This window comes from Podarcis muralis, chromosome 16 (genome assembly GCF_964188315.1).
Source record: "Podarcis muralis chromosome 16, rPodMur119.hap1.1, whole genome shotgun sequence".
NCBI classification, from domain to species: domain Eukaryota; kingdom Metazoa; phylum Chordata; class Lepidosauria; order Squamata; family Lacertidae; genus Podarcis; species Podarcis muralis.
This window is the reverse complement of record NC_135670.1, coordinates 17,230,737-17,258,125: the sequence shown is the minus strand read 5'-3', so window position 1 is coordinate 17,258,125 and position 27,389 is coordinate 17,230,737. Positions and strand designations below refer to the sequence as shown.

Below are 27,389 nucleotides of genomic sequence, written 5' to 3'. Positions count from 1 at the left end.
ATGAAGTCTGGAAACCTGCTTTAAAAAAATTAAAAGAAGGATGGCGGTATTTGTGCTGTACCAATTTCCACTGTGCAAATGGCCTCTCCTCTATTTGCGCCCAGGGCTAATTCCTTCTTGTGCCTGCGGGTTCTTTGGGAGGCCTAGCTTTCACTGCCCCCACACCATCCTGCTCCCTCCCCTCACAGGTGCTGCCTGCAGCTGTTAAAATTCAGGACCCGCCAGTTGCTCCTTAGCTAAAACATCAGTAATGACTTCCACGCTTCATTATTCTCTTTATGGTTGTCTGGCTAGGCGGCCTGGCTCCCTGACTGAGATTTAAATACACAGTTAATCCATATTCTCCCTCTCTTCTGCTTTTAATTCTGATCCAGAAATCGAACTCTCTTGGAAGAGGATTACAGAAACCTTCTAGCCACCCCCATCCTTCGCCTCCTCCCCCTCCTGCTTGCTGGTCTCCCCCCAGACTCCTCTAAACTCGCAGGCTCAGGACCTTTCTATCTATCTTAATTAGTAAGCTCAGGGTCAGAACTGCAGCGAAATTCGTGTGTGTCCTGGGCTTTAAGCGCTTTTCATCCAAATCCTCTCGCACCTTCTCTGCTCCCCTGTCATCTCCAAAGCTGTCTCTTCAAGGTCATCCCTGCACTTATGTCTCCAGTCAAGATGGCCTGGGGTTTCTCAGCTGGCAAAAGATCTTTGCTGGCCTGAATGTAAGAGAACAAGGGTGAGTTCCAGCACCTCTTGGATCAGGTCCATGGCCCATCTAGTCAGAGATCCTCTTCTCACAGTGGCCAACCAGATTCCTCTTCTGGGAAACTTGCAAGCAGGATTGAAGCACAAGAGTTGTCTCCCCTGCTGTGGTTTCTAGCAACTGGCATTCAGAAACATTGCTGCCGCCAGCTGTCTAACTGCTGATATTCTGCTGCCACCCTATAGACGCTGCTTTATCTGACCGACTTTGTCACAGCCTTGATAGCTTGGCCAAAGATGAGACGTGCTTCGAACAAACAAATCTGTATCATTATATTAATGGCTGAATACAGTATGTGTTTGCTTTCAATAACAGGGTTTGGGTACTTTGTATTTCATAGCATGTGCTTATGAGTCTAGTCCTAATGCAAACCCTAATCCTGTCCTATCCCCTACTTCTCAGCACTCACACCAGCTACTCTTCTCCTTCACTCTCCAATATCTAACTGCCACTTTCCCTCAAACACACCTGTTCTAACTGCCACGTTCCCAGTCAATCAGCACAGGACACACATCAGCGGTGGACTCATAATCTGGTGAACCTGGTTCGCTTCCCCGCTCCTCCACATGCAGCTGCTGGGTGACCTTGGGTCAGTCACACTTCTCTGAAGTCTCTCAGCCTCACTCACCTCACAGAGTGTTTGTTGTGGGGGAGGAAGGGAAAGGAGATTGTTAGACTCCTTTGAGACTCCTTAAGGGGAGTGAAAGGTGGGATATCAAGTCCAAACTCCTCTTCCTCCTCCTCCTCCTCCTCTTCTTCCTAGCTAGATGACCCAAAAGTCCCAACAAGTTTGTTCCAACAAGTCTGCCCCAACAAGTTTCCAAGTGGACGCTGAAGATAGGCCTGTTCTCTGCCACACATATGGAGTAGACTTCTGCTGGGGCACTCCTGCTTTGTTCTGCTTACACTGACTTCTATTGTTGTGCTAGGCTGACTGTTTTATTGCATTTTCTAAGTTTCAGGTGCTGGCATGCCTCAAAAGTGTTTAGTACTGTTATTGTATGCTATGTTTGCTGCCTTGCAACACTGCTCTCCTATAAAGTAGTAAAGTCCACTAAATAAATTAAATCATAGTGGCCTGCCCTTGTGGGGCTGCTGCAAGGATGGTGGGACTGATGTGCCAGCAAAACTATATGGGAAAGGGTCTGCGCAGATTCCTAATTTGGGCTTTTTCAGCTCTCCTCTCTGTTCGGGCCAGGCTGATTCCCTGCCTTTTCGATGCCCTTCGCCTCTTGCTCATCCTTGTGTGTGGATTCTGCGTGCGTTCCCTGAGCCTCTCTGCTAAATATTTGATCTGACAGCAGATCGCTCTGGTCTGTGGGTTTAATGGTGCGTAGCCTGGCGCCTCTGTATTTACTGAAGGGACCGAGGCGAGGGAGAGGGGCGCCATCCTCAGCTTGCTGCATCTTGCCAGGCATAAAGGATGAACGTGGGGCTAGTACTCGGGAATTATCCTTCCCGTCTCCCCCGCCCTCCGTTTGCGAAAACTGCTTCAGCTTCCGCTACCCCGCCACTGCCGTCCGTGCGTTCAGCTGCGCTCTCGCTCCAGAGGAGAGCAATCTATCCCTGGGAAGAAAACCTTGAATCTTTAATTACTTGACTACTCAGACAGGAGAAATAAATCGCTAGCACTTGGCCTTGGTTCCCTGAGTTTCTGTGGCCTCCAACGTGAGGGGAGCGAAAGTTGACGAAAGCGGGACTCCCTGCCCCGGCAGCATCTGGGCTGCTTGCTTCAGGTAGAAGTGGACCCTCTCCTGCTCCTGCCACAGCTCTCAGTGAAGAACTCAAGCTTGGAGGACTTGGTTTCTGCCAAACTCTTTAATGCTGACATCAGTACGGTACAGAAAGGGATTCAGAAGCAATGCAGGTGGTGTGGCTGTCTGAGCCATGGGTAGGCAAACTAAGGCCCTGTGGCCAGATCCTGCCCAATTGCCTTCTAAGTACGGCCCGCGGACAGTCCAGGAATCAGCATGTTTTTACATGAGTAGAATGTGTCCTTTTATTTAAAATGCATCTCTGGGTTATTTGTGGGGCATAGGAATTTGTTCATTCCCCCCCCCAAAAAAAAATATAGTCCAGCCCCCCACAAGGTCTGAGGGACAGTGGACCGGCCCCCTGCTGAAAAAGTTTGCTGACCCCTGGTCTAAGCTATTGATCCAAGAAGTGACATGTCCCTGTGGGTTCCCTTATGTGGGAATGGGGTGTGCACAATTTCAACATGGCAAGCAGGGTGTCCTTTAGGCTGGGCAGACAAATGGGAACTGCTTCTGGAGGACTGGGCCTGAGCTGTCTTTCAGCTCCTGTGCTGGTGTCTCCAGAACTGGGATGATGGAGGAGGCAACAGTGGTGGCTATGAACCAGACTGAGCAGCAGACTGCTCCTGAGAAGATGGGCTCAGGGCATATTCCATTGATGCCAGAGGGCTGCCAGGATCAACGGTGAGGCTGGCATGGGAGCTGGAAGTGAAGGAGGCGCAGTGCACCTGAATGAGACAAGAAGGGGCAGAAGGGGCCTCTTCAGGACTCATGACTTCTCCTCTGCCAGAGGACCCTGGCTTGCAGCAGCTGCGTGCGGGAAAACCCAACAAATTCCTTGCTGGGAGTCATTCGGAAATGGATCGGCAGACCAAACCTGCCAATATCATCATGCAGTTTTACAAATCTGTGGTGCAAATATTGGAAAACTAATAAACATTTATTTTTTAAAAATACAAATCTATTGTGCAGCCACACATGGAGTACTGTGTACAGTTCTGATCACTCAGGAAAGTCACTGTAGAGTTCAAAAAGGTTCAGAAATGAGGAAGGGGCTAGGGCAAGCCCCCTATGAGGAAAGGTTACAACATTTGTGACTTCTTAGTTTGGGGGAGGAAAGGCCAGTAAGAGGGGATATGTGCTGTATGTGTGCTGTGGAGAAAGTGGGTAGGGAGCTATTCTTCCCTCGTAATACCAAAACCCAGTGAAGATGTTCAACAAAGCTGAATGAGGAAGATTCAGGACAGACTCCTTCTCACAGTGCTTAGTTAAAGTACAGAATTTGCAACCACAACCAGTAGGGGTGGCAATCAACTGGGATGGCTTTAGAAGAGGACTAGGTGGCATTATCTTCAGAGCTATCCACATCAATGCAGTTTGAGCCCTTCACCAAATTAGGCAAATTTGCCAAATTAGGCAAAGTCACACCCAATCCATGTTCAGTCCACCATCTTGATTCAAAATGGCACCTGACACCCAAACGTAGACAAAGACCATCTCCTCTGCCTTGGGAACCTTGTGCATTCAAACCAATAGAGAATGGATGGGCAGACAGACCGCTTTCCACAATCTATAGTAGATTAGACAAATGCATGGAGGACACCAGTGTCTCCTAGTTGCATTGGCTATGTAGTGCCTCTGAATCCCAAGTTGCTGGGAATCCCAAGTGGGGAGAGCGCTGCTTTTGTGCTCAGGACATCTGCTTAGCCCTTCTGCATATGGGCTTCCCAGAAGAGGTATCTCATTGCAGGGGGTTGGACTATATGATCCCCAGGATACCCTTCCAGTTCTACAGTTCTGTGATCTGGTTGACATCTGTGCGAATAGGATGCTGGGTGAGATGGACCTTTGGCCTGATCCAGCAGGGCTATTACAGTGGTACTTTGGTTCTCAAACTTAATCCGTTCCAGAAGTCCATTCCAAAACCAAAGCGTTCCAAAACCCAAGGTGTGCTTTCCCATAGAAAGTAATCCAAAATGGATTAATCCATTCCAGACTTTTAAAAACAACCCCTAAAACAGCAATTTAACATGAATTTTACTCTCTAACAAGACTATTGATCCATAAAATGAAAGCAATAAACAATGTACTGCAGTCACACAGTCAATCAATCAATCAGTAGCTGAACTGGGTTCCACACAGTCCCAAAAACAAAACAAAAAAAGCCACAAAAACGCAAAATAAATAGCAAAAACAGACAGACCTCAGCGTAACACTCAAAACGGAAGTGTAACACTCAAAATGGAGCACATTCGGCTTCTGAAAAAAGTTCGCAAACCGGAACACTAACTTCCAGGTTTGTAGTGTTTGGGTTCCAAGTTGTTTGAGTACCAAGGTGTTTGAGAACCAAGTTACCACTGTACCTTCCTATGCTTCAGGCAGGCTGTTGGCCTGGCCGGTGGGATTTCACAGTCCTCTTTGACGAAGAGCCACACTGTGTAAGATTGCAAAGAGCTTCATTTCCCAAGGTTACCTGCAGAGAAGGGAGTGAATTTCAGCAATGTAGCACCCCCAGATCCTTTGGACTCCCTCCTATCAGCCCCAGCCAGCATAGTCAGGTTGGTCCTGAGCATGAAGAGATTGAGGATGGCTGGCCTAGGGCACACCTGGCACTCTTAGCGCTACCAGGATGAACCACAAGACAAGCCAGCTGTCCTTATGGGCAGTTGGTCTTTCATGTTGGATCTGCTCATCAGGGAACCCTGGAATGTCTTCCGAAAAACCACAGGGATCACCATAAGCCAGTTTGAAAAGCCACTGTAATCCAAAGAGCCCTGAAACCTCCTAGGGCACCCCTTTCCCCAACTTGGTGACCCACAGATGTTTGGGACTATAACTCCCATCAGCACCAGTAAGCATGGCCATTTAGGCTATGACAGGCACTTCCCCCGGCCAACAGGGCTGCGCTGGCTGAGGTTGGTGGGAATTGGAGTCCCAAACATTGGCCCAGCCCTGTGGAATGCTCTTCCAACAGAGGATCAGCAGACACCTTCCATATTAACCTTCAAACGTTTGCTGAAAACTTTATTATGCCACCAGGCATATGCAGACAAGGTAAGCGCTTTCTATAGTAGTTAGCTGGTGATCTGTTTAAAACAACAATGTAATTTTTATTGTCTTAGTATAATTGTTGTAAACAGCTTTTATTTTTCTTTTAATGAAATTGCAATATACACGTATTCTAATAAATCAGTGAACAGGTGAAGGGCACCAGCTTGGGGAAAGCTGTTTCCAGGGTTTTGCCTTGTGCTTTGGATGACTGTCAGATGAATAAATCTTTTGAACATTCGCACATGTGCCAAGTTAGGTGGTTGAAGATTTGCATAGCTATCTGATGAGTAGTTCTCATCAGAAACTGGGGAGGAAATGTTTGGAATGTCTTCTCTCCGACATTGTTTTCTGATCGCTCAGCAGAAAAAAGAAAATGTGTTTTTGCCAGCAGAAAGAGAGAGAGAGAGAGAGAGAGAGAGAGAGAGAGAGAAATATAACTGGGGAAAAGTCGCACTGTTTGCCTTTGCAGTGGCGTTTGCTTGCCAAAAGTATTTCTCAGCAGTTCGTGCCGTGAATTGTTTTGACGACGTGTGGCTGTGCATTTTATGATACTTACGTCTGTTTCTGTAAGCCAGACTTCGGCTGTGATCTGTAGCTGGAACGAAAGCGAGGCAGCCACTTGACTTCAGCTGTCTCATCTTCCTTCCGATTCTGTGCCAAGAACATACAAATTGTGGCATGGGGTAGGGGAGAGAAAAGGGGAGGAAATGCTGATTAATAAAAGACCACTCTGTTTGCATGCTTCATTGTGACCCATGTGACTAATACAACACTTAACACTGCTCTTCTTTCAATCCTTCAGCAGAAACCATATTAACTCAGATGATAGGGTTCTGCTTTTGAAAGTGCCAAAAAGGTCTCCAAGTGTCTTGAAAGCTACCCCCCATATAAACCACATTCATCTTCTAGTGCACTGTGCACTCAAAATTTATGCATTTATAATTGTATTGTAATACAAGAAGATATTTAGGACACAGAACATATCCTAGTAATCAGGAGGGTATTATTATTATTACTTATTGTGTTTATATCCTACCTTTTCCCCAAGGAGCTCAAAGTAGGATACAGGGTTCTCATCCACAACAACCCTGCGAGGTAGGTTAGGCTGAGAGGCAGTGACTGCTCCAAGGTCACCCAGTGAGCTTCATGATGATTGAGTGGGAATTTGAACCCAGGCCAGCCAGGTCCTAATCCGATGCTCTAACCACTACACCACACCACTGGTGGCTTTGATGAACCAGTGCATGAAGCTGCCTTTTACTGAATCAGATCGTTGACCCACTTAGCCCAGTATTTAAATCATTTCTGAAAGTTGTTAGTTCACATTGCATTTTGACACCTCTTAAGAACTTGCAACCAAATGTGTCATGACAGTTCCTGACATCAAGGAGCAGCCTTTCATCTGTGCTTGGATACACTTGGGCACCATGTTGGATTAAGATGGCAGACAAGATCTTTCAAAGCTGATTTCAAAACTGCACTGATCGTTTGGTTCCTTAGAACAATGCCAGATGTGAGTCTGTAGAGTTATCCGCAGTCTGCAGTGAATTAGGCAGGAAATTTTGTCCAGCCCAGATCCTGGAGAAACAGTGATTGAACCTGCGACCTTCTGCATACAAGACTTAGGTTCTACCCAGAATTGAAGTCCCTATTGTTACCTGTGTCGTGGTTAGTGCTGTGAGGATGTCACTGTAGCGCTGTTATGTCCCACCTGCTTCTCCAGCTTTGGAAATAACTGTTTTGACTTTGGCTCATGGGAATAAAAGTCCAAACCATCTGAGGGGCACCAGGTTAGCAAATACTGGTCTATTCTGTTTTAAGTGATCACTGAATTTCAGAGCCTTTGCTGGCTTGTGTGAGGCCTCTGGACTTCTGTATGCCTAGCCATTCCACATTTGTAGGAAACTGATCTTTGAGTGTGGCAGCCCCTCCCCTTTAGCACCCCTTGCCTCTTGATATCAGGCAAACACCTTCACTGTATTATTTTTTGGCACCTGCAAAAAACATTTTTGTTTAGACAAACCTATCCAGGTAATGTAGAATGTTGATGCGTGTTTTAATCTGTTTCTTGTTTTTCCTCTTTTTGCAAACTGCCATGAGTGGTTTTTTTTGTTTTGTTTTTGCTTTTACAATCAAGTGGTGTATACATTTCATGAACCAAATAAAATACGTTCATCCTGGAGTCAACCTGCTGCTTTCCTCTTGCAGGTGGGATATGAGAATGCTGGCACGGTGGAGTTTCTGGTGGACAAGCAAGGCAAGCATTACTTCATTGAGGTCAACTCCCGGCTTCAAGTGGAGCACACAGTGACTGAAGAAATCACAGAGTAAGTGACGCCCCCTGATGTGCTGATCAAAACAGGCGCCCAACATTCTGTCACACTCTGGGGTGACCAAGAGACCCAGAAGGCCAGGATGAGGCTGTGCCAATAAGGAACACACTGGAAGAATCAGGAAGAACTGGAATTAGGAGATGAGGTGCGGGGCTGAAAGTAGGGGGGAGAAAAAGATGGGTCTGTGTTATCTGGAGAACCACCAAATCTCATTGGCCAGCATAGCCATTTGAGACTACAAATCCCACCAGCCCCAGCCAGCACAGTTATTTTATGCTGGGGCTGATGGGAATGGGACTGCAAAATATCTGGAGGGCGCCAGGCTGGGGAATGGTGGCCTTGAGTCTCCTTCACAAAGTAGTATGGGCTGACTATGCATTATCCTCCATCCCTCCATATTGGTTTCCCCCTCTTTAGAAATTGCTGCAAGTTTGCGGCTTTGCCTGGGGGAGAGGGCCAGAGGGAGAGGGTGTTCGTTGCCGCTGCAGTTTTTCCCCAGTGTCAGCTGCCAAAACAGTTACAGCCCAACCTGGATGGCCCTGCAAATATTAGCATGTTTTTACAGTCTTGTCATGCCGTGCTTGGTAATAAATGTTAGGTCGTTATTGCTGTCATTATCAATTAGGCACGTATTGGGAAATCCAGGGGGCCTGAGTAGCGGTTTGTTTCCAGCGGAGTTAATGGTGCAGCGGATTCTTGACAACGCCGGACACGTACAACAAATGTGAAATATGGCTCTGGTTATTAGTGGGATGAAGCGCCTGGGTTGATTCAGGTGGATTTGGATAGCTTTGATTGTGAGAGCTGCGAAACGGTCCAAGGATTCTCTGTTTCCAGAGACAGGGAGAGCATCCTGCTGGTGGCAGGATGCACAGATGAAGAAGATTGGAGGTCAAGGGCTCAGGCAATTTGGCTCATCCAAATGAGCCAGATATCTAAAGAGGCCCCCATACAGGGATGGCTCTACAATGAGACAAAAGGTGAGGTAGGTGCTTCAGCGGCAGAATGGGAGGGGTGGCAGATTTGGCTCAGGGTCCTAGTTTGCTTAACTTGCTGGAGAGGCAATCTGGCACTCCAAAAGCAGTCGCTAAACAACCCCATGCCTGATTTCCCTGGCTCCTTTTGCCTTGTGGTAGATCTAGCTCTGCTTCCTACAACCTCTTGTTCCCAGTGCAGGGGTGTGTGGAGCTGCTGGTGTGTTCTCCTGAACTTCAAATAAACCGAGCATGTGCAGTAGGACACTTGGCTGTTCTTCCTTCTCCCTCCCATGCTCTTGTGCAAATGGCATTCTTGTGCAGTGTTTCTGGGTGGCACAAAATAGTGCCTTGCTCTGGCTGGCTGCTGCCAGGGCCAGAGGAAGCCGGATGGGCAACGTGGAAGCACAGCAGAGGCTTCTGGATTTGCGCATGGCTTGGTGGCTGAGTGCAGGCCCCACCATTGCCCTCACGCCCCACCCAGGCCTATGGCTCAGGCAGCGTCAGTGAGGGTTCATGGGACATAAAATCCTGATAGTTTGTTTTGTAGGAGGGATACATGGTGGTGGGAGGAGCCATTTTCTGGTTCGCCTCAGGCAGCAAAATGTCTTGGACACAGGTTTCCTTGCGGGTGGGAAGGGGTTCCTTGCCGCTCCCCATGACAACTAAAAGTCAGATAAATCGTACACAGCAGCGAGGTAGAGAAAGATTGAAAAGCTAGGCAAATTGAGAAATCAAGCATGTTTCTAAAATCCATTGAGATTGCAGAATTACACTTTCCTTGACACAGAATTTAGACAACCTCTCACTGAATTTTAGGGGTGTGACTTGGATACCACATGGGCCCCAGTATAGGATGCAATCTGGGGTACTTGCCAAAACGAAAGCCAACAGACGCTCTCCAGCATTAAGGCTTTTTGGATTTTCAAGGAGTCACTCCCAAGAAGTGGGACCCTTGCAGAGCATTTGCCAATATTACAACTGAGTGGAATCATATTATATTTGCCACCCATCTGACTGGGTTGCCCCAGCCACTCTGGGAGGCTCCCAACAAAAATACTAAAAACACAATACAACATCACAGCTGGTTTAATGCATCTCCCCCCCAACCCCCCTGAATCAGTGCACTCTAGTTTCACTTGGTGTCTTTGAAGTCGGCTCTTGGGACTATCGTGCCTAATAGATATAGGACTTGATTCATCTATGCTAGTTGTTGCTGGCAGCAGGGAACCTTGGGCGGGGCCAGGAGCAGTCCTTTGACCGTGCATGCCAGTTAGATATGTTATGTATACCTATTGTTCTGTATATCCAAGTACCTTGGTGTTGAGGCAAATGCATTTTATAAAATAAATAATTGCATTTTTACATTATTATTATTATGGCAAGAATAGGAATAGGGCAGCATCTTCTCTTTGCTGGAGTTCTTATCCTACTCAGTTGGTTAGAGTGTGGTGCTGATAATGCCAAAGTTGCAGGTTCAATCCCCGTATGGGACAGCTTCGTATTCAGGTTGGACCAGATGATCCTCAGGGTCTCCTTCCAACTCTATGATCTCTGATTCTGCATCTCAGCAATCCAGATTCCGTACTGAGAAAAGGCAGGTTCTGTGGCCAGTATAAATGGTGCAAATTGAACACTTTGCATTATTCCTGGTTTTGGAAGTCAAATAGGACAGAGCTGAGAAAAGTAGGAGAGCATCACCCCCAGTCACTGGGAAACCGTATTCCCATCCAGCCCCAAAAATATCACCAGGCGTAACCCACCCACTTTCAAGGGTATCTTTTTGGCAATGAGGACTAGAAGCTTAAAAACGAAAGCTTGAATTTCTCAAGGAGCTAAATCCTGTGCTTGATTGCACATTCTATAGCTCTAGGTGTGCACAGCTGCACAAGGCCCTTCTGGGAAGCAGCCAGCCTTCAAATCCCACCTGTGAGGTTTTCCCAATGAGCAGGGACATCCAGTTGCCTCTGTTGTGGGGCTAGGTGTGAATTGGGTGTGCTTACAAGCAGAAGGGGCAGAATCTCTGACAATGGTCACTTAGGCCTTTTCTTGCTTGTTCTGTGGAGCAGGTGCTGTTTCGCATTCTGGTCCTGTGCAGAGCTTGGCGTGAGAGTCTCAGGTGGGGGTGGGCAAGAAGATTTAATTATGAAATGATAAATTGCTTTCCCTTTGTGGACCGACTGTGATGTTCAAAACATATGCTGGGTTCCTTATATGCCGCCTGCCCTCATTTGCTGAGGGGATTCATTGGGAACGAGCGTCTGCAGCTCTCTCCTCTGTATACCCTGGCATGGATCAGGGAGGGACTGAGATATCACGACCCAGGGACCTTGTAGTGTGTGCGTCTGAGGGCCAGGATGATGTCCAGGCTACTTCCTCATTGGCGGGCAAGGACTTTATTCTGGGACCTCCGTGGGCAAAGGAATACAGGCCCACACCGGACAAAGTACTTTGACTCGGATTTTGGTTTCTAGTAAAACCATTAATGCTCAAATCAGTATGCTGCATAAGCAAGGCATGGGTCACTTGGCCGGCAGGTGCATGGCTAGCAAACTAAGATGTTAATCCAGTGGTTGATGCACACCCTGGACTCCCAAGATTGCGGGAAGGGTGTTTCCAGCTACCCCAACCCTGCCCTTGGGTACCCTGCAAGAATCAGCTGCAGGAGAGGGACTGTAAGCAACAACATGGGAGGGGTGTTTCTAAGATCAAGGTGAAATGGATCCAGCAGTGCTAGTCTTTTTTAAAAAATTGTTTTTATTAAAGATTTTCTTGAATTACAAAAGTACACACAGTGTCTCTGTTTACTATTCATAGAATCTTTTCTATAGATCTGTTGTATCCGATGTGAGACACTAATATTATAGACAATATAAGGTTGGGGAAGAAGTGAGGGAGTGAGAAGTGGGGTAGTAAATTTTCATTCTTTTACATAGTGTATGTGCAAGGGTTTTGTGTCAGCACCACGTGACTAGGTTCTCTTTCTATTCATTTACATTGGTACCTTGGGTTACATACGCTTCAGGTTACAAACTCCGCTAACCCAGAAATATTACCTTGGGTTAAGAACTTTGCTTCAGGATGAGAACAGAAATTGTGCTCCGGCGGCATGGCAGCAGCAGGGGGCCCCATTAGCTAAAGTGGTGCTTCAGGTTAAGAACAGTTTCAGGTTAAGAGCAGACCTCCAGAACGAATTAAGTTCTTAACCTGAGGTACCACTGTATTAGTTTTCACTGGTGGTGAGAGAGGTTGGGGGGGCCCAGTGCCTGATTGACTGACTTCAGTTGGCTGCAGTGAATTTTGTTTGTGTGTGGGGGGGGGGTTGTTAGGTCAAGTTAGCCATATCAATTTGTATGCTGTATTTTTTTTGTTGTTGTTGTTTTTGTCTCATTGGGCTGTGTATGTAATGAAGGGGCGCCACACTGGGATCAAGTTGTTTGTCCCCATGCTAGTTTCAGATTGTTGGTTAGCTGTTCTAGTAGGGCTGTTTCCCATATGGTTTGCTACCAATGGTCCATGTTCACCCCTGACAGGTCCCTCCAGTGTCTAGTTATGATGTTACTGGCTGCTGAGAGTAGGCGGTTTATGAGTGTTCATTTTTTTCCATAGGCAGACAAACAAACAATAATTGTCCCCCCCCCAACAAAAATACATACAAGAAAGAATAATAATATTAGTAGCCCGTGTGGCTTCCCTCCTCCAATGCTCATCATCCCTTAAACTTTAAATTCTTATTTACATTGCATCTTATACATCTCGTCTTTAATGTTCTGAATGTATTAGTTTTTCCTAGGTCAACTTTACAAACTTAATCTAAACATACCAACATGCTTTCCTTAGATCAGTGTTTACTCATATACTCAAAACTTATGAGTGTTCTTATGTTGATGCCATAGCAGGATCCCTTGGAGCTGTCCAAGGTCCTGTATCCTCTTTGCTTGTGACTCAGCACAGCCAGCTTCTCCTGTGAGCATCCAGCATCCACAGAACTGTATTGGATAGTGGCTTGTTCTAATGATATGCCCAACACCTTTGTTATATAGTTTCCGTCATAGGCTGAAGACCCACCTCTTTATCCAGGACTTTGACACGAGAGAAATGGGAGAGGGAGGGAGAGGACCCACCCTATTCTAATTTGTTTCAAACTGTTTTTAATATTGTATTTTTAAATTGCTGTGGCCTGCCCTGGGACCTTATGGTGAAGGGCAAGTCATAAATCAATGGGTTGTGGTGGTGCTGGTGGCGCTTTGTTTTGGGGGCACCTAAGAAACATGGGCTGTCTTGTTTTAAATTAGATGGTGGTGCTGTGGGAAGTGGAAACAAAATACAAACAAAAAGCCCCCATTCACACTGGCATGATTAGCGGCAAAATATATGTTGATTAATTCTTAATTATTTGCTGTGAGATTTTGTTTGTGTTCTGTCAGTTTCCTCCTTGTTTTACCTCCTTCGGCCCAGGTGGTGGTATTGTTGGGGAATTTCTTCCCCATCTGTGAACAAAGGTTCACAGAGGAAAATAAACATATGTGTGCACAATGACAAAATGAAAATGCAACTACAGAATTAAAACAGGACACACAAGATGTAACAACAAAGGTAAAATGAAACATTTTAATTTTGCTCAGTAGCAAAATTAAAACGCAATGACAGTGTGAAAACAGAATGCTCAAGCTAAGAAGAGCAGAGGAAATTTAAAAACCATGAAAAATCAAGTGGAATAAAAAATAAAAATGGGCCTATCAGTTGTTGGATGGTGGTAGAACTTTAAAACTACAAGGATTGCAGCAAGCATTTTGAGGGGACTATTAACCCCTTCCTCCCATGCTGTAGTCCTGACCAAAATAGCTCCCCTGAAGCTACTGTTTGCACTGAAGAGAGTTGTGTGTATTCCCACCTTCTCCTCTTAAGAGGAAGGATTTTCATTAGGACTACAGCAGGGCAGTCTTAACTGCTTTCTTTCCACCTACTGCAATCCCAATAGTTAAATTTGCTCACCCAGCAGGCGCTACTTAATTTTTAAAACAACAAGAATAACAATTGTGCATGCTAAATGCAAAATATGCATTAAATGTCACGGTTGGCTTTGTCAGCTGTGCAGAGCTGTTGAGTTTGCGCTTGGCTTGGCAGGCTCTGATGCAGGAGGAGGAAGAGGAGGAAGGCACAAAGGAGGGGGCTGAATTGGTGAGAACTGGGACTGGGGGATGGGGGGAGCTCCCCTTTCTGCACTGACTTCAGTTGCTTTGGAAGGGGGAGCAGGGACCTTACTGTGGAGCAAGGAGCCTCTGTGGATAGCTTGGAGTAGCCAAGGTGTGTGTGTGTGTGTGTGTGTGTGTGTGTGTGTGTGTGTGTGTGTGTCGGGGTAGAACTGGATGCGGCAGTGACTGAACAGGAGCCTGAACAGGAGGGTGCAGTCTTGTTGCCTTGAACCAGGTGCCTCATTTGCAGATAGGAACAGAGACACCCGTCCTGACAGAGCACGTGCTTGCGATTCTTCATTTATTTCACAAAATTTGCCAACTGCTGGGAGCCAGAAGCTGGGAGAGGGCTGCTGTTGCTCTCAGGACCTGCTTTGGGGCTTCCCATTGGGGCTTCTGGTTGGCCATGGGGAGAACAGGGTGCTGGATTAGATGGGCCTTTGACCTGGCCAAGGCTCTCCTGGTGTTCTTACAATAGAGGATGCAGCCACGGGGACTTTTAAGTTTAGAGAAAGGCAAATAACAGGCGATATGATAGAGGTTTATAAAATTATGCATGGCATGGAGAAAATAGATAAAGGTCTTTCTCTCCCTCTCATCACACTAGAACTCGTGGACATCCACTGAGGCTGCATGTTGGAAGATTCAGGGCAGATAAAAGAAACGACTTCACACAGCACATAGTTAAGTGGCCCTCGCAATGAGCTGACAGAGCTATTTATATGCAGCGCTGTTCCTGCATGGGGACAGCCAGCTCTGAACTTCAAAGGCCATTAGCCTTTGGAACTCACTCCTGCAGGAGGCAGTGATGGCCACCAACCTAGATAACTTGGAAAAGAGGATCAGGTATATTCATGGAGGAGAAGGCTCCCAGTGGCTACTAGCTACTATAGCTATACTCCTTCTCCATGTTCAGAGGCATTAATGCTTCTGAATACCAGTTGCTAGAAGCCATACAAGGACGCAGGTGGCGCACAAGGACGCGGGTGGCACTGTGGTCTAAACCACTGAGCCTCTTGGGCTTGCCAATCAGAAGGTTGGTGGTTCGAATCCCCGCGATGGGGTGAGCTCCCATTGCTCGGTCCCAGCTCCTGCCAACCTAGCAGTTTGAAAGCACGCCAAAAAGTGCAAGTAGATAAATAGGTACTGCTCCGGCGGGAAGGTAAACGGCGGGAAGGTAAACGGCGTTTCCGTGCACTGCTCTGGTTTCACCAGAAGCGGCTTAGTCATGCTGGCCACATGACCCAGAAAAACTGTCTGCAGACAAACGCCGGCTCCCTTGGCCTGTAAAGCGAAATGAGCACCACAATCCCAGAGTCATCTGTGACTGGACTTAACAGTCAGGGGTCCTTTACCTTTATCTTTAGAAGCCACAGAAGGGGAGAGGGCTCTTGTACTCTAAAAACAGGATGCTGGACGAGATGGGCCATTGGCCAGATCCAGGGGGCTTGTCTGATCTTCTTATAATATGGGCAGCCAGCTGGCACATCCAGACTTCACGGGGCACATGGAGTGATTAATTAAGGCATTGGAGCTATCTTGAATGGAGTATACGGCATGTGGGGTCCTGGCGCCCCTTGTCACAGCAGACTTTTTTAAAGGAGCTGCTCCGTTTCCTTCCTGCCACTCCCATTCCCAGGCTGTTCTCTCTCCTGCCCCGGGAAATGGCGTGCAAATGGCCTTTTGAGGGTTGAGACTCCACGTTAGCAATTTTGGGAGTAATGAGTAATGTAATGAGAAATCGTGTCTCTTAATTTCCCGCACAGTAAGAGTCAAGAGGGAGGGTCACGGCCCCCGGCGCAAGAGAGTGCGCTGCCTCGCTGGCTGAGGCGGCTGCCGTCCTCCGCGTGAGGTTTATGAGCGGTTAACAGGAGTTCGGCAGGCGTGTTGCTAATGGCCTTTGAAGTTCGGAGCCGGCTGTCCCTGCGCAGGAGCGGCGCTGCATATAAATAGCTCTGCCAGCTCATTGCGAGGGCCACTTTAATATTTCACTCCTCGAATACGATTTGCGAGCCGAGAGAAAGAGACTGTTGGGAGGGATCACGGAATGAGATGAGGAATGCAGGACCCAGATGGAGAGACAGGGCTTTGTGGCGATGAGAGGCTGGGCTCTTGCATGGAAGAGAGAAATGTGGCCCACCTGGCACATTGTCCTCCGGCGGGCACCTTGCGTGGCACAGCTGCTTGTGGAACTGTTCTACACACTGAGGAGCATGTGCGATTTCTCTTTCAGGTGGGGCTGTCTGGGTGGTGTCTCCTGGGTCTGCTCCTGTGCCCTGAAAGCCAGCACTGCTGGGAGGGGGAACCTGTGTCCCTGCAGAAGGACATAAGAACCTGCTGGATCAGGCCAGTCAACCTCCTAGTGCAGCATCCTATTCTTGCAGCAGCCAACAAGATGTCCCAGGGGGGAGCCTGAAAACAGGATTTGAGCGCAAGAGCCCTCTCCTCTCCTGTGACTTCTTGCAACTGGTATTCAGAAGCACTGCTGCCTCCGAATGTGGAGGCAGAGCTAGCAGCCCTTGCTAGCCTTCTTCACAAATTAATCTTCTTTTCAAACAATCTAGGTTGGTGGCCATCACTGTCTCCTGCAGGCGGGAGTTCCATAGTGTAACCACACTGCGTTAAGCACTTTCTTTTATCTGTCCTGAATCTTCCAACATTCAGCTTTGTTGGATGTCCACAAGTTCTAGTGTTAACATGTGAGGGACAACAACTTTTCTCTGTCAGCTCTCTCCATGCCATGGCCCAAGATGATAATGGGAGCTGTAGTCAAAAAACATCCGCAGGGCTGTCCTTGCAGTGTCATGTACTGGTTAAAGCAGAGATCAACCTGATGCTCACTGGGTGAATTGGGCTAGTCATTCCTTCTCTTTCTACCTCAGCCATCCTACCCTAGAGGGTTGTTGTAAGGAACACAGCTGGGAGGGGACAGACTGCAGGAGCATAGTGGCAGGGGCAGAGAATGAACACATGGTTTGCTCTGCTCTACTGGAGGAAAAGATGGGTGAAAATGTCATAAACAAATGAATAGATCCAAAATCTGCATTAAGGCCCTTCTTGGAAAGTCTGTGCAGAATGAATTATGGAAATGGAACACATTTGCATGGATTGTGTATAGCACAAGCACTATGTTAGCTTTCAAGGTTCAAGTTTTCTAAAATCATGGAAATGCTTTTTTTAAAAAGCCCCCCCCCCAGCTTGAGAGCTGGGGGGGAGGGGCAAAATATAGAGAAAGGCACCAGGGAAGCAACCAAGTAACATCTAAGTACCATAGGCAGACTACACCAAAGGGACGGATGTGATAAGAACAACGGCTTAAAAGATTTATCCAGGCAAGTCAGTGTGGTGTAGCAGTTAGAGTGCTAGGACCTGGGAGACCAGGGTTTGAATCCCCACTCAACTCACTGGGTGACCTTGGGCCAGTCGGTGGAAATGTTTGCCACCTACAGCAACTTGGAGGAAAGTTGGGATATATATGTAATAATAATAATTTAAAAATGGATTCTCCACCAAAGAATATGGAATCCCACAACAGGTTTAAATTATGCAAAATGAATAGATTTGCACGATGTGCTCTCATTTTACACACTTCTATTGTTGCATCAATAGACGCGGGTGGCGCTGTGGGTTAAAGCCTCAGCGCCTAGGACTTGCCTATCGAAAGGTCGGCGGTTCGAATCCCCGCGGCGGGGTGCGCTCCCGTCATTCGGTCCCAGCGCCTGCCAACCTAGCAGTTCGAAAGCACCTTCGGGTGCAAGTAGATAAATAGGGACCGCTTACCAGCGGGAAGGTAAACGGCGTTCCGTGTGCTGCGCTGGCTCGCCAGATGCAGCTTGTCATGCTGGCCACGTGACCCGGAAGTGTCTGCAGACAGCGCTGGCTCCCGGCCTATAGAGTGAGATGAGCGCACAACCCTAGAGTCTGGCAAGACTGGCCCTTACGGGCAGGGGTACCTTTACCTTTTACCTTTATTGTTGCATAATTCTGGGAAATAGGCATAGGGAGGGCCAAGGAGCCACACAAGGCACTGATGCACCTTTGCACTCTGACTCCCCTCTGGCTGCTGAGATGTCAGCAGGCTTAAAGCATGTTTTTGCCAGCAATGAAGGGCTGGAAACTTGCTATTTAAAACAACAGCAGCGAAAGCTTGCCTACAGTCACGTTTTGTTGTCCCCTGCACTTCTGCAGAATCGCAGCAGAAATGCAGCGCTGAAGGTAGGAATGGGCTGAGTAATGAATTCCATCCCATTTCACAGTCTTGCTAGTCTTCAGCCATAAATCCGTTCTGCTCTGTTCTGTGCAGCTTTTCTGAAAGAGCACACAGAAAATCTACATTTAAACTGTACATATTCTTTTTTTAAAAAACATTACATAACCCTTTCTAAATGTGAAACAGCAAGCTTTTTCGTTCTTCTTGTCCAAAAAATGCACCATTTTATGCATCTTGTACAAAATGCAAGGGGACACGGGTGGCGCTGTGGGTTAAACCACAGAGCCTAGGACTTGCCGATCAGAAGGTTGGCGGTTTGAATCCCTGCGACGGGGTGAGCTCCCGTTGCTCGGTCCCTGCTCCTGCCAACCTAGCAGTTCAAAAGCACGTCAAAGTGCAAGTAGATAAATAGGTACCACTCCGGGGGGAAGGTAAACGGTGTTTCCGTGCGCTGCTCTGGTTTGCCAGAAGCGGCTTAGTCATGCTGGCCACATGACCCGGAAGCTGTACGCCGGCTCCCTCGGCCAATAAAGCAAGATGAGCGCCGCAACCCCAGAGTCGGCCACAACTGGACCTAATGGTCAGGGGGCCCTTTACCTTTACCTTACAAAATGCATATTTTTGGCGCTCGCTTTTTCGCATTGTAAAAGCCAGAGGAAGTGCGTCATGTGACTGGGAGCTGCCTTTGGATCCTGGAGCAAGCTCAGGAGCGACAGATGGAGTTGGTCCTCTGAAAAGCAGACCAAACTGATTCCTCCCCCACCCCTTTGGTGCGCATGGGTGTGAATGCCACTTTTCTGAGGTTGCTCGTCTTTGTGCCAGTGCAAGCATCCTTTGCTGCCCCTCACCGGGCAGGCTCAGGCTTCATTGCCCTGGTATTGCTGGGGTCCAGGTGTGGAGGCGAGATGTTCGTGTGAACCCTCTGCCCCCTCCTGCCTTCTGCTGGCGAGAAGAGAGACCTTGCTCCTCAGCTCACCCCTAGATGCCCTCCTGCGCTTCCGCCTTCTTGCAAGTATGAACACGTCTTGTCGGATTTTCATTACCCCTCCATTTCCCTTCTTCCTCCAGCTGTGCACTTGGAATGACTCCATCTGCTCTTTCTAATTCTCCGACAGCGGCTGGAAGGGAGAAAAGGAAGGAAAGATAGGATGGGAATAATGGAAAGGAGGGAGCTTCTAGCTACTCTCTCTCCTAAACAATGAAGGTTTGCTCAATCTTCTGCACTTCCTGCCAAGGTGATGGGAAGCGCAAGATAGTGGGATACAGTGGTTGCAATAAGACTGGGAGAGACCCAGATTCAGATTATCTTCTGTTAAGGCTTGGGGAAGGGCAAGCATGTCAGGGAATGCCAGCATACAAATCTATACTACAGCCACATTTTGAATCTGTACAGTTCTGGTCCAAAAAGGATATTGTGGAGTTGGGAAAGGGCAACCAAAACAATTGAGGGATGGAGTGGCTCCCCTATGAGGAAAGGTCACAGCATTTGGGACTTTATTTAGTTTAGAGAAAAGGCAAGTAAGAGGCATGATGATAGAAGTTTTATACAATTATGCATGGCATAGAGTGAGTGGATAGAGAGGAGTGTTCCCCTTCTCTCATAACACCGGAACTTGCGGACATCCAATGAAGTTGAACGTCAGAAGATTCGTGACAGAGAAAGGAGAGAACTTCTTTATGCAGCAAATAGACTATGGAACTCCCTGCCACAGGAGGCAGGAATGGCCACCAACTTGGATGGCTCTGAAAGAGGATTAGACAGATTCATGGAGGAGAGGGCTATCAATGGGTCCTAGCCACCAGGGCTGTGTTCTGCCTCCATGGTCAGGCAGAAATGCTTCTGATTACCAGTTGCTGGAGGTGAGAGTGGTCAAGGCTTGCAGGTTTCCCAAGGAGGCATCTGGTTAGCTGCCATGAGAACATGATGCTGGACTTGATGAGCCATAGGCCTGATCAAGCAGGGCTCTTACGTTCTCTTGCAGGGCAGACCAGGCCATATGACTTTGGGAAGTTGTTGTCTCAGCAAAGGCATAGTCTTCTGAAGCCTTAAAATGCCAGCAGGACTTGACCTTCCAGTAGCCATGCCTTCAGGCTTGGACAACGTAGAAGAAGGTGCTGAGGACTTCCCCTTTTGAGTGGGGTGGCTGGCACATAATCAGAATCAGAGCCCTCCTTAGACTGGCACGGATCCTGAAGCAGGGGCCTGACACCAATCCCCCCTCATAGATGGGCTTGGCCAGTCCCCGTCTCTCAGTCTAACCTCTCTCTCGGGGTTCTTGTGAGTATAAACTGGGGAGCAGGGAATCACATATGGCACACTGAGATCCTTGGAGGACAGGTGGTGTATTAAAATGAGTTGGCGAGGCTCATTTGACAACGAGAAGCTGAGTCTTTAGTATCACTGGCCCAGTCCAGTGGAACTCCCTGCCACTAGAGATTCTGCAGGCACCTTCTGTGTCAACTTTTAAATGCCGGCTAAAAACTTTTCTATTTCGCCAGGCCTGTGCAAGGCAGTTCAGAATACTTCCACGGTGGTAATTAATGCTTGTTTTAACCTTTTTAATATGGTATTATGGTTTTATGGCTTTTAACAGCTATGATATATTTTTTGTGACACAGTGGCATAAAATATTTTTATACATAAAAAGATAGTAGCAAAAATAATGATAATAATTATTAACTGGCCCGGTCAGGCAGAGACTGCAGTTCTGTTCTACGAGGTTGGGAAATGTCTTGTTTGCCTTCTTAGCAGGAGGCTTTTCAGACCTGCTTGGATTTGACATGAGAGCTCCCAGGAAGTGATTGTTCAGGTTGGGGTTCAGCTATAGGCTCCAAAGGAAATGAAACGAAAAGAGGGAGACACACAGGTTTGGGGGGGGGGGAGGTTTTGATCAGGAGTTTGATGTCAGCACAACCCACAGCAGCCCTAAATGCCAACAGAACAGCTGGAGATTGGGCTATTTCCGCCCTTCACCGTATTGATCCCTGTTCATGACACAACTGGCCTTTATGCTTTCCTGTTCCTCTGTGATTAGTTTGCTTCTTACTTTGGAATTTATAGCCGATTTGTCGTGTCTTATTCTACGCCGTTGCATTGTGATTAGCTGCCTTTGAGCACAACTGGATGGAGAGGCAGGTTTTTGTAAAAAAAAAAAAAAAGAAATGTGACTTTCCAGTAGTGACCATTTTTTTAAAAGACTGGGATGGCCAATTAGCACTTGTTTTAAAGAAAATTGGGGAGTCCCCAAATGTGTGTATATGTGGGGGGCTCATTTTGAAATCTAAGCAACCACCATGGGCACTGCAAAATAACCCATTTCACAGAAGAAAGCTGGTGATGCTCAGAACCCCACCCCACCCCAATTAGGAAGGAAACACTCACACTTCCTTCCCACAAAACAAAATACAGACAAAAAAAAGCAAGCAGCACCCTCTCCCCCAAAGCAGCAACACCCACCATCACCAAACAGCCCAATATTCAATGTGGTATAGTAACTAGAGCATCAAACTAGGCCCTGGGAGACCAGGGTTCAAATCTTGACTCGGGCATGAAGTTCAGTGGGTGACCCTGGGCCAGTCGCTGCCTCTCAGCCTAACCTACCTCACATGGTTGTTCAATGAGGAGGTGGAATGACCTTGAGCTATTTGGAGAAAAAGAAACAAGCAGATCTCACCAGACAATGCAGTCTGGTTTATCAGACCCGGGCAGTTGATATTATCCTGGAAGCATCCTCTGAGGTGGACCATATTGGAAGGAGCTCTTTGTTTTAATGGAGGTCGGAGGTCAGCCGCCCTTAAAACTCTGTGGAAAGGTTGTACTTTATTACCCGTTCAACGTGTGTTAGTTCAGGGGGAGTACAGTAATGCTATAATTTTTGGAGAGGGCTCAGCTGTCATAGGCCATATCAGGCCAGAATCAGTTATTCAGAACTCAAAGTATGAGTCAGACGCCAATCCAGATTCATATTCCCACAAAACTGGAGGCTGTGTGTTGAATATTGAGCACATTGAGATTAATGCAATGTCCTTTCGGATACATATTTGACCCTTCTTCCTGCTAATGGAACAATCTGTTTGTTTTTTTTTAAAATAGACACCTGTCTCTAAGCTTTCAGGCATTCTTCCTTCCTTATTCCTTAGACTAGGGAGAACTGCACAAAGCATATTTTAGTATCTGGATTAGTTTATATAGTTCATATACAGTTTGAATAGCACATATGCAGAGTAAGGGCGATAGCTCAGTGCTAAGGCATCTGCCTTGCACACAAAACCTTCCAAGTCCAATCTCAGCCAAGTAGGACTGGCAAAGACCCCTGTCTGAAGCCATTGAGAAGCTGCTGCCAATCAGTGTAGGCGATACTGAAGTAGATGCACCACTGGTCAGGCAGTTTCCTGTGTTCCTTTGTGCTGTTAAGTGTGCGTTGAAACTTGAATATGCTTCCTGCAGCCCTGTCCTGTTACAGGGAGTCAGTGGCCAACCGCAGTGGGCAGGGCCACTGCAATACCTGGGTGTTACGCACAAGGACTCACACTGGGGACTGTCACGCAAACCAGGGACCTTGCAGTGTGTAGCTGAGGATGTGGTCCAGCCAGGGTTTGAAATTAGCAGGGTGCCAGGGACATTTTTCACCTAAAAATTCTCCATTTGCGAGCACCTCAAAAAAGTCTGGGTGCCATTTTTTGCACCTGGCTGACATTCAAGGATTACTGAAATGTATGTGCTTTGAAGCCTCAAAGTATATGTTAAGGATAGACAGTAAATTAAGGAGTTTAACAATAAAGAGCAGAGTGTTTTGATAACTGAAGTACGGTACCAATATTTTTATTGTGAACACCAAATTAAACATGTAATAACAATTTCTTCTAAAAATGTGATATTAACAATTTGTCACTTATATGAATTTCGTATTAGTTCATGCTTATCAAAATAATAAATAAAAAGTGTTGCTAACACCCCACCCCACCCCAGTAGTGACTAGACATTCTGTTTTGGCGCCTACAACCCAGGTCCTAGAAGCCATTTGGCTCCTAGCTTTTCTGTCCCAGTTTCTAACACCAGGTCCAGCCTCTCCTCTAGTAGGGAGTCTCTGGTAACTTATTCAGTTTGAGGACCAGGCACCTGGTTGGCCACTGTGAGAACAGGATGCTGGACTAGATGGGCCACTGGTCTGATCCAGCAAGCTCTTCTTGTGTTCTTATATTCTTAGGCCACCATTCTCTGGCTCAGAGGATGTCCCCCCTGCAGTATCCCAGCTTCCACAGGCTAACAGAAGCCAAAAGCTACAAAATAAGGTGAGGACCTATTCAGTACCCAGCCCATTCCTCCAGGACAGCAGAGCCTCCCATACTCCAGGAAATTTTAGGAGCGGTGGAGGCCCTTGCACTGAGAATATTCATTGCTCAGTTTGATGCTCCTGCACTGACTCTTGATGGAAGGCAAGGATTTTGGGTACACCCAGAGCAAGTGCAGCAGGAAATCTGTTCTCCTTGGCAGCTGTTCTTGCACATATGCATAGCTATTCTCTCACCTTTTGCAATTTTCATGCTTCAGAGTATGGTCTTGGGGGTGCTGCTGCTGTTCTTTGTTTGACCAGTGTCGCCTCCAATCTCTTTGATTGCACATGATGTATCCCTGTGAGAGGTGCTCTCCATGTGGCAAGCATCTCTGGTGGCCTCCTTAGCTCACGAAAGTGGGGATTTCTGACTCTAGACTGGCTGATTCAAGATGTTGTTAGACTCCCGAATGCTGGCATCACAATCTTTCAGAAGTTGTCCCCCAATGCCAAACTCTGACAAGCAAGCCAAGCTTTTCATTAGATGGCAGAAAAACAACTTCACCCTTTAAGTCAAGGATGGGGAATCTCAGACCTTGGAGCCAACTGTGGCACTCACGCCTCTCTGTCTGGCCCTTGGGAGTCTTCCCAGGCTGTGCCCCGTCCCCAGGCCCCCTCCTTAAGAACATAAAGAGAGCAGAATTTGAGCACAACTGCAACTTTCCCCTCCTGTGGTTTCCAGCAACTGGCACTCAGAAGCATTACTGGCCATTGTAACTAATAGCTGTTGATAGCCTTCTCTGCCATCAATTTGTCCAGCCCTCTTTTAAAACCATCCCAGTTGGTGGCCCTCGCTGCCTCCTGCTGGAGCAAGTTCCGTAGTTGAACTATGTGCCGCATGAATAATCGTTCCTTGTATCTGTCCTGAACCTTCCAATATTCCACGTTGTTGGATGTGCAAGAGTTCTAGCGTTATGAGAGAGGGAGATAAACGTTTCTGTATACACCTTGGGCAAGATATGTCTATAAAATCACACACGTCATGGAGGAGGTGGAGTTTACCTCCCTTTCCCATTTTTCTATCTCCTTGTTACTGCAGACCCAGGGGGCTCCGTGGTGACCTTTGACACTCACCCTGAGTGTGTATGTGTGTGTACTTGGTTCCTTCCACCCATTTCAGCCTTGCAATAACCCTGTTGAATAGATTAGGCTGAGAAAGTGTGGCTGGGTCAAAATCGGCTCATGATCTTCAGGGCTGAGCAAGGTTCGAACCCACATCTCTATCTGCTAGGCTGGGATTTCTCTCTGGTGCCTCTCCTACGGCTTCTCATCCTGCCTCATCCTCCCTGCTCCTCTCCCTCCTTTCCCAAGTTGAGTCATCTTGAACTTCTCAGGTTTCAGTGCATTAGGAAGAATGGTTTAGTTGCCCTTCTCTGTACTCCTTAGTTTTGGGAGCTAATAAAAACTGCAAACAGCTTTGGGTGCGTGGGCACACCAGGGATTTATGGAGTGGTATTAAGTTATTTTTTTATCCCTGTATAATCCTCTGTATCCCCTAGCTGAGAGCTCCTGGCTTCCATGGCAGGCATGGCACATTGCACCCCTGGGCTGCTGCTGCTTCACAGCTCCACTGCAGGGGTTTGGGTTTTTTGTCTGGGGTGCAAAGAGTCACAGTGTGGCTGCAAATAGTTTCTTTCTCAGATTGTCCACAACGGTAGTGATGGAATGTGGGAAGGGATGCAGGAGTATTTCCGTTCCTGACTTTTGGCTACTGCTGTGGTGCTAGGAAGACCTTTCCGACAGTAAGCACTGTTGCATGGTGGAACGGACTCCCTCAGAAGCTGTTGGGCTCTCCTTCACTGGAAGTTTTTTAAAGAGAAGTTGCATAGCTGTCTGTCAGGGATGCTGGAGCTGTGATTCCTGCATTGCAGAGGGTTGGATTGGATGGCAATTGGGGATCCCTTTCAAATCAACAAGATGTTATGTAATCTCATCTTCAGGGGAGAGATGGGGTGGTTCTTGTTTTCCTGCTATTTGATGATTTGTAAAGTGTGTGTTGGGGGGGGGGGACTGAAACAGCCTTTGCCAACTTGGTGCCTTTCAGAGGTGTTTTGGACTACAACTCCCATCAGCCATCATCCTGTTCTCACAGTGGCTAGTCTGATGCCTCTGTGTAGGACAGAAGCCCACCAGCACTTTCCCAGCAAACAGATTTCTGAGGCATCCTGCTTCTGACCTGATATAGCCTTATCCTCCATGTATTTGTGTTACCCCCTGTTTTTGAAGCTGTCCAAGTTCATGGCCATCACTGCCTCATGTAGGCGCAAGTCGCACAATTTGTGCTAGATGAAGAAGCCCTTTGTTTTGTCAGTCCTGAACCTTCCAAAGTTCAGATGGGACTAGTATTACGTCAGAGGCAGGAAAATCTATCCTTCTCTCTCTGCATACCATGCATAATTTTATACAGTTATCTTTCTCACACTCATACCCTATATTTCACATCTTTATTCTAGACTAAAATGGCCCCACGTGTTGCAACCTTTCCTGCTCCATCTCCTCGGACCATTTTGGTCAGCCTTTTTCAGAATCTCCACAATATCCATTTTGAGGTGTGGTGACCAGAACTGTGCCCAGGATTCAAAGTGCATTCACACTATAGAGTTGTGTACAGTGGTACCTTGGGTTAAGAACTTAATTCGTTCAGGAGGTCCGTTCTTAACCTGAAACTGTTCTTAACCTGAGGAGCCACTTTAGCTAATGGGGCCTCCCACTGCCGCCGCGCCGCCAAAGCACGATTTCTGTTCTCATCCTGAAGCAAAGTTCTTAACCCGAGGTAATATTTCTGGGTTACTGGAGTCTGTAACCTGAAGCGTCTGTAACCTGAAGTGTCTGTAACCCGAGGTACCACTGTAATGGCATTATTATCTTGGCAGTTTTTAATTCTGATCTGCTTCCTAATGATCCCTTCATTCACTGTGTTTATAGGTATTGCACGCTGGGTCGGCATCTTCTTCCAACTAGCTTTCAAACCTGATAGCTTTCAGGCCACCAGCCAGGTGAAAATGCTTGAGGAGGGGCTTGTCCACACTAAGGGCTTGTCCATACTTCCACTTGTCCTGTGCCTTGACAGCATGGGGCTGAGCAGTTTTCCACTTGACCCACACTTTCTAGGCATGGGGCTGAGCGGTTTCCCCCTTGCCCTGCTCCTTTCCTAGGGAAAACCTGCTCTTTAGTGCTAAATCGGAACAAACATCAATCGAGAGAAAACCCAAATTGCCATTTGCTCCGATTGAGCACTGAAGAGCGGTTTTCCCCAGAGGAAACCAGAGGAAGTGTGGATAAGCCCTCAGTCATGGTTTACTGAACCTTGTCATGGCGCAGTGTGTGAATTTTAATGGTTGTTGTTTCATTGTGTTTTTAATCTTTTGTTGGGAGCCGCCCAGAGGGGCTGGGGCAACCCAGTCAGATGGGCAGCATATGTAGTTGTTATCAGGGCAATGAGAGAGGGAGAGAGGGAGCTCATAGCAGGGCTTGGAGCCTTGGTCTCCGCAGCCAGAATCCAGTGCATCCCCGAGGCACTTGATGGTGGCAGTAAATAAGAATATTTAAAACTTCCTCAAGCCGTGAACAGCCACACTGCCTGCCTGTTTCATATAATTAACACACACACTCTCTCTCTGCTTGAGATTAATCTGAAAAGGTCAGGGACATGTCAGCGCTCACAATAGATGTTCCGATTGGCTGCTTTGATGAGAGGAGCCCATCCTTGAGGGAGGCACCCCAGCGAGCAAATGTGCCCACCCACACTGCAGGACCTGCTCTCTCCCTTTCAGTCTCCTCCATCTAGC

General features: G+C 47.4%; 1 protein-coding gene across 5 annotated transcripts in view; it reads left to right on the top strand.

Annotated features, from left to right (window-relative positions):
- The window catches only part of PC (pyruvate carboxylase), a 250,421-nt gene that overhangs the window by 86,322 nt on the left and 136,710 nt on the right, over nt 1-27,389 (top strand). For all 5 annotated transcript variants that reach the window (XM_028710546.2, XM_028710551.2, XM_028710549.2 and 2 more), the window contains one exon: nt 7,765-7,883. In XM_028710546.2, the coding sequence (XP_028566379.2) occupies nt 7,765-7,883 (119 nt within the window). The remainder of the gene's footprint in view (nt 1-7,764; nt 7,884-27,389) is intronic.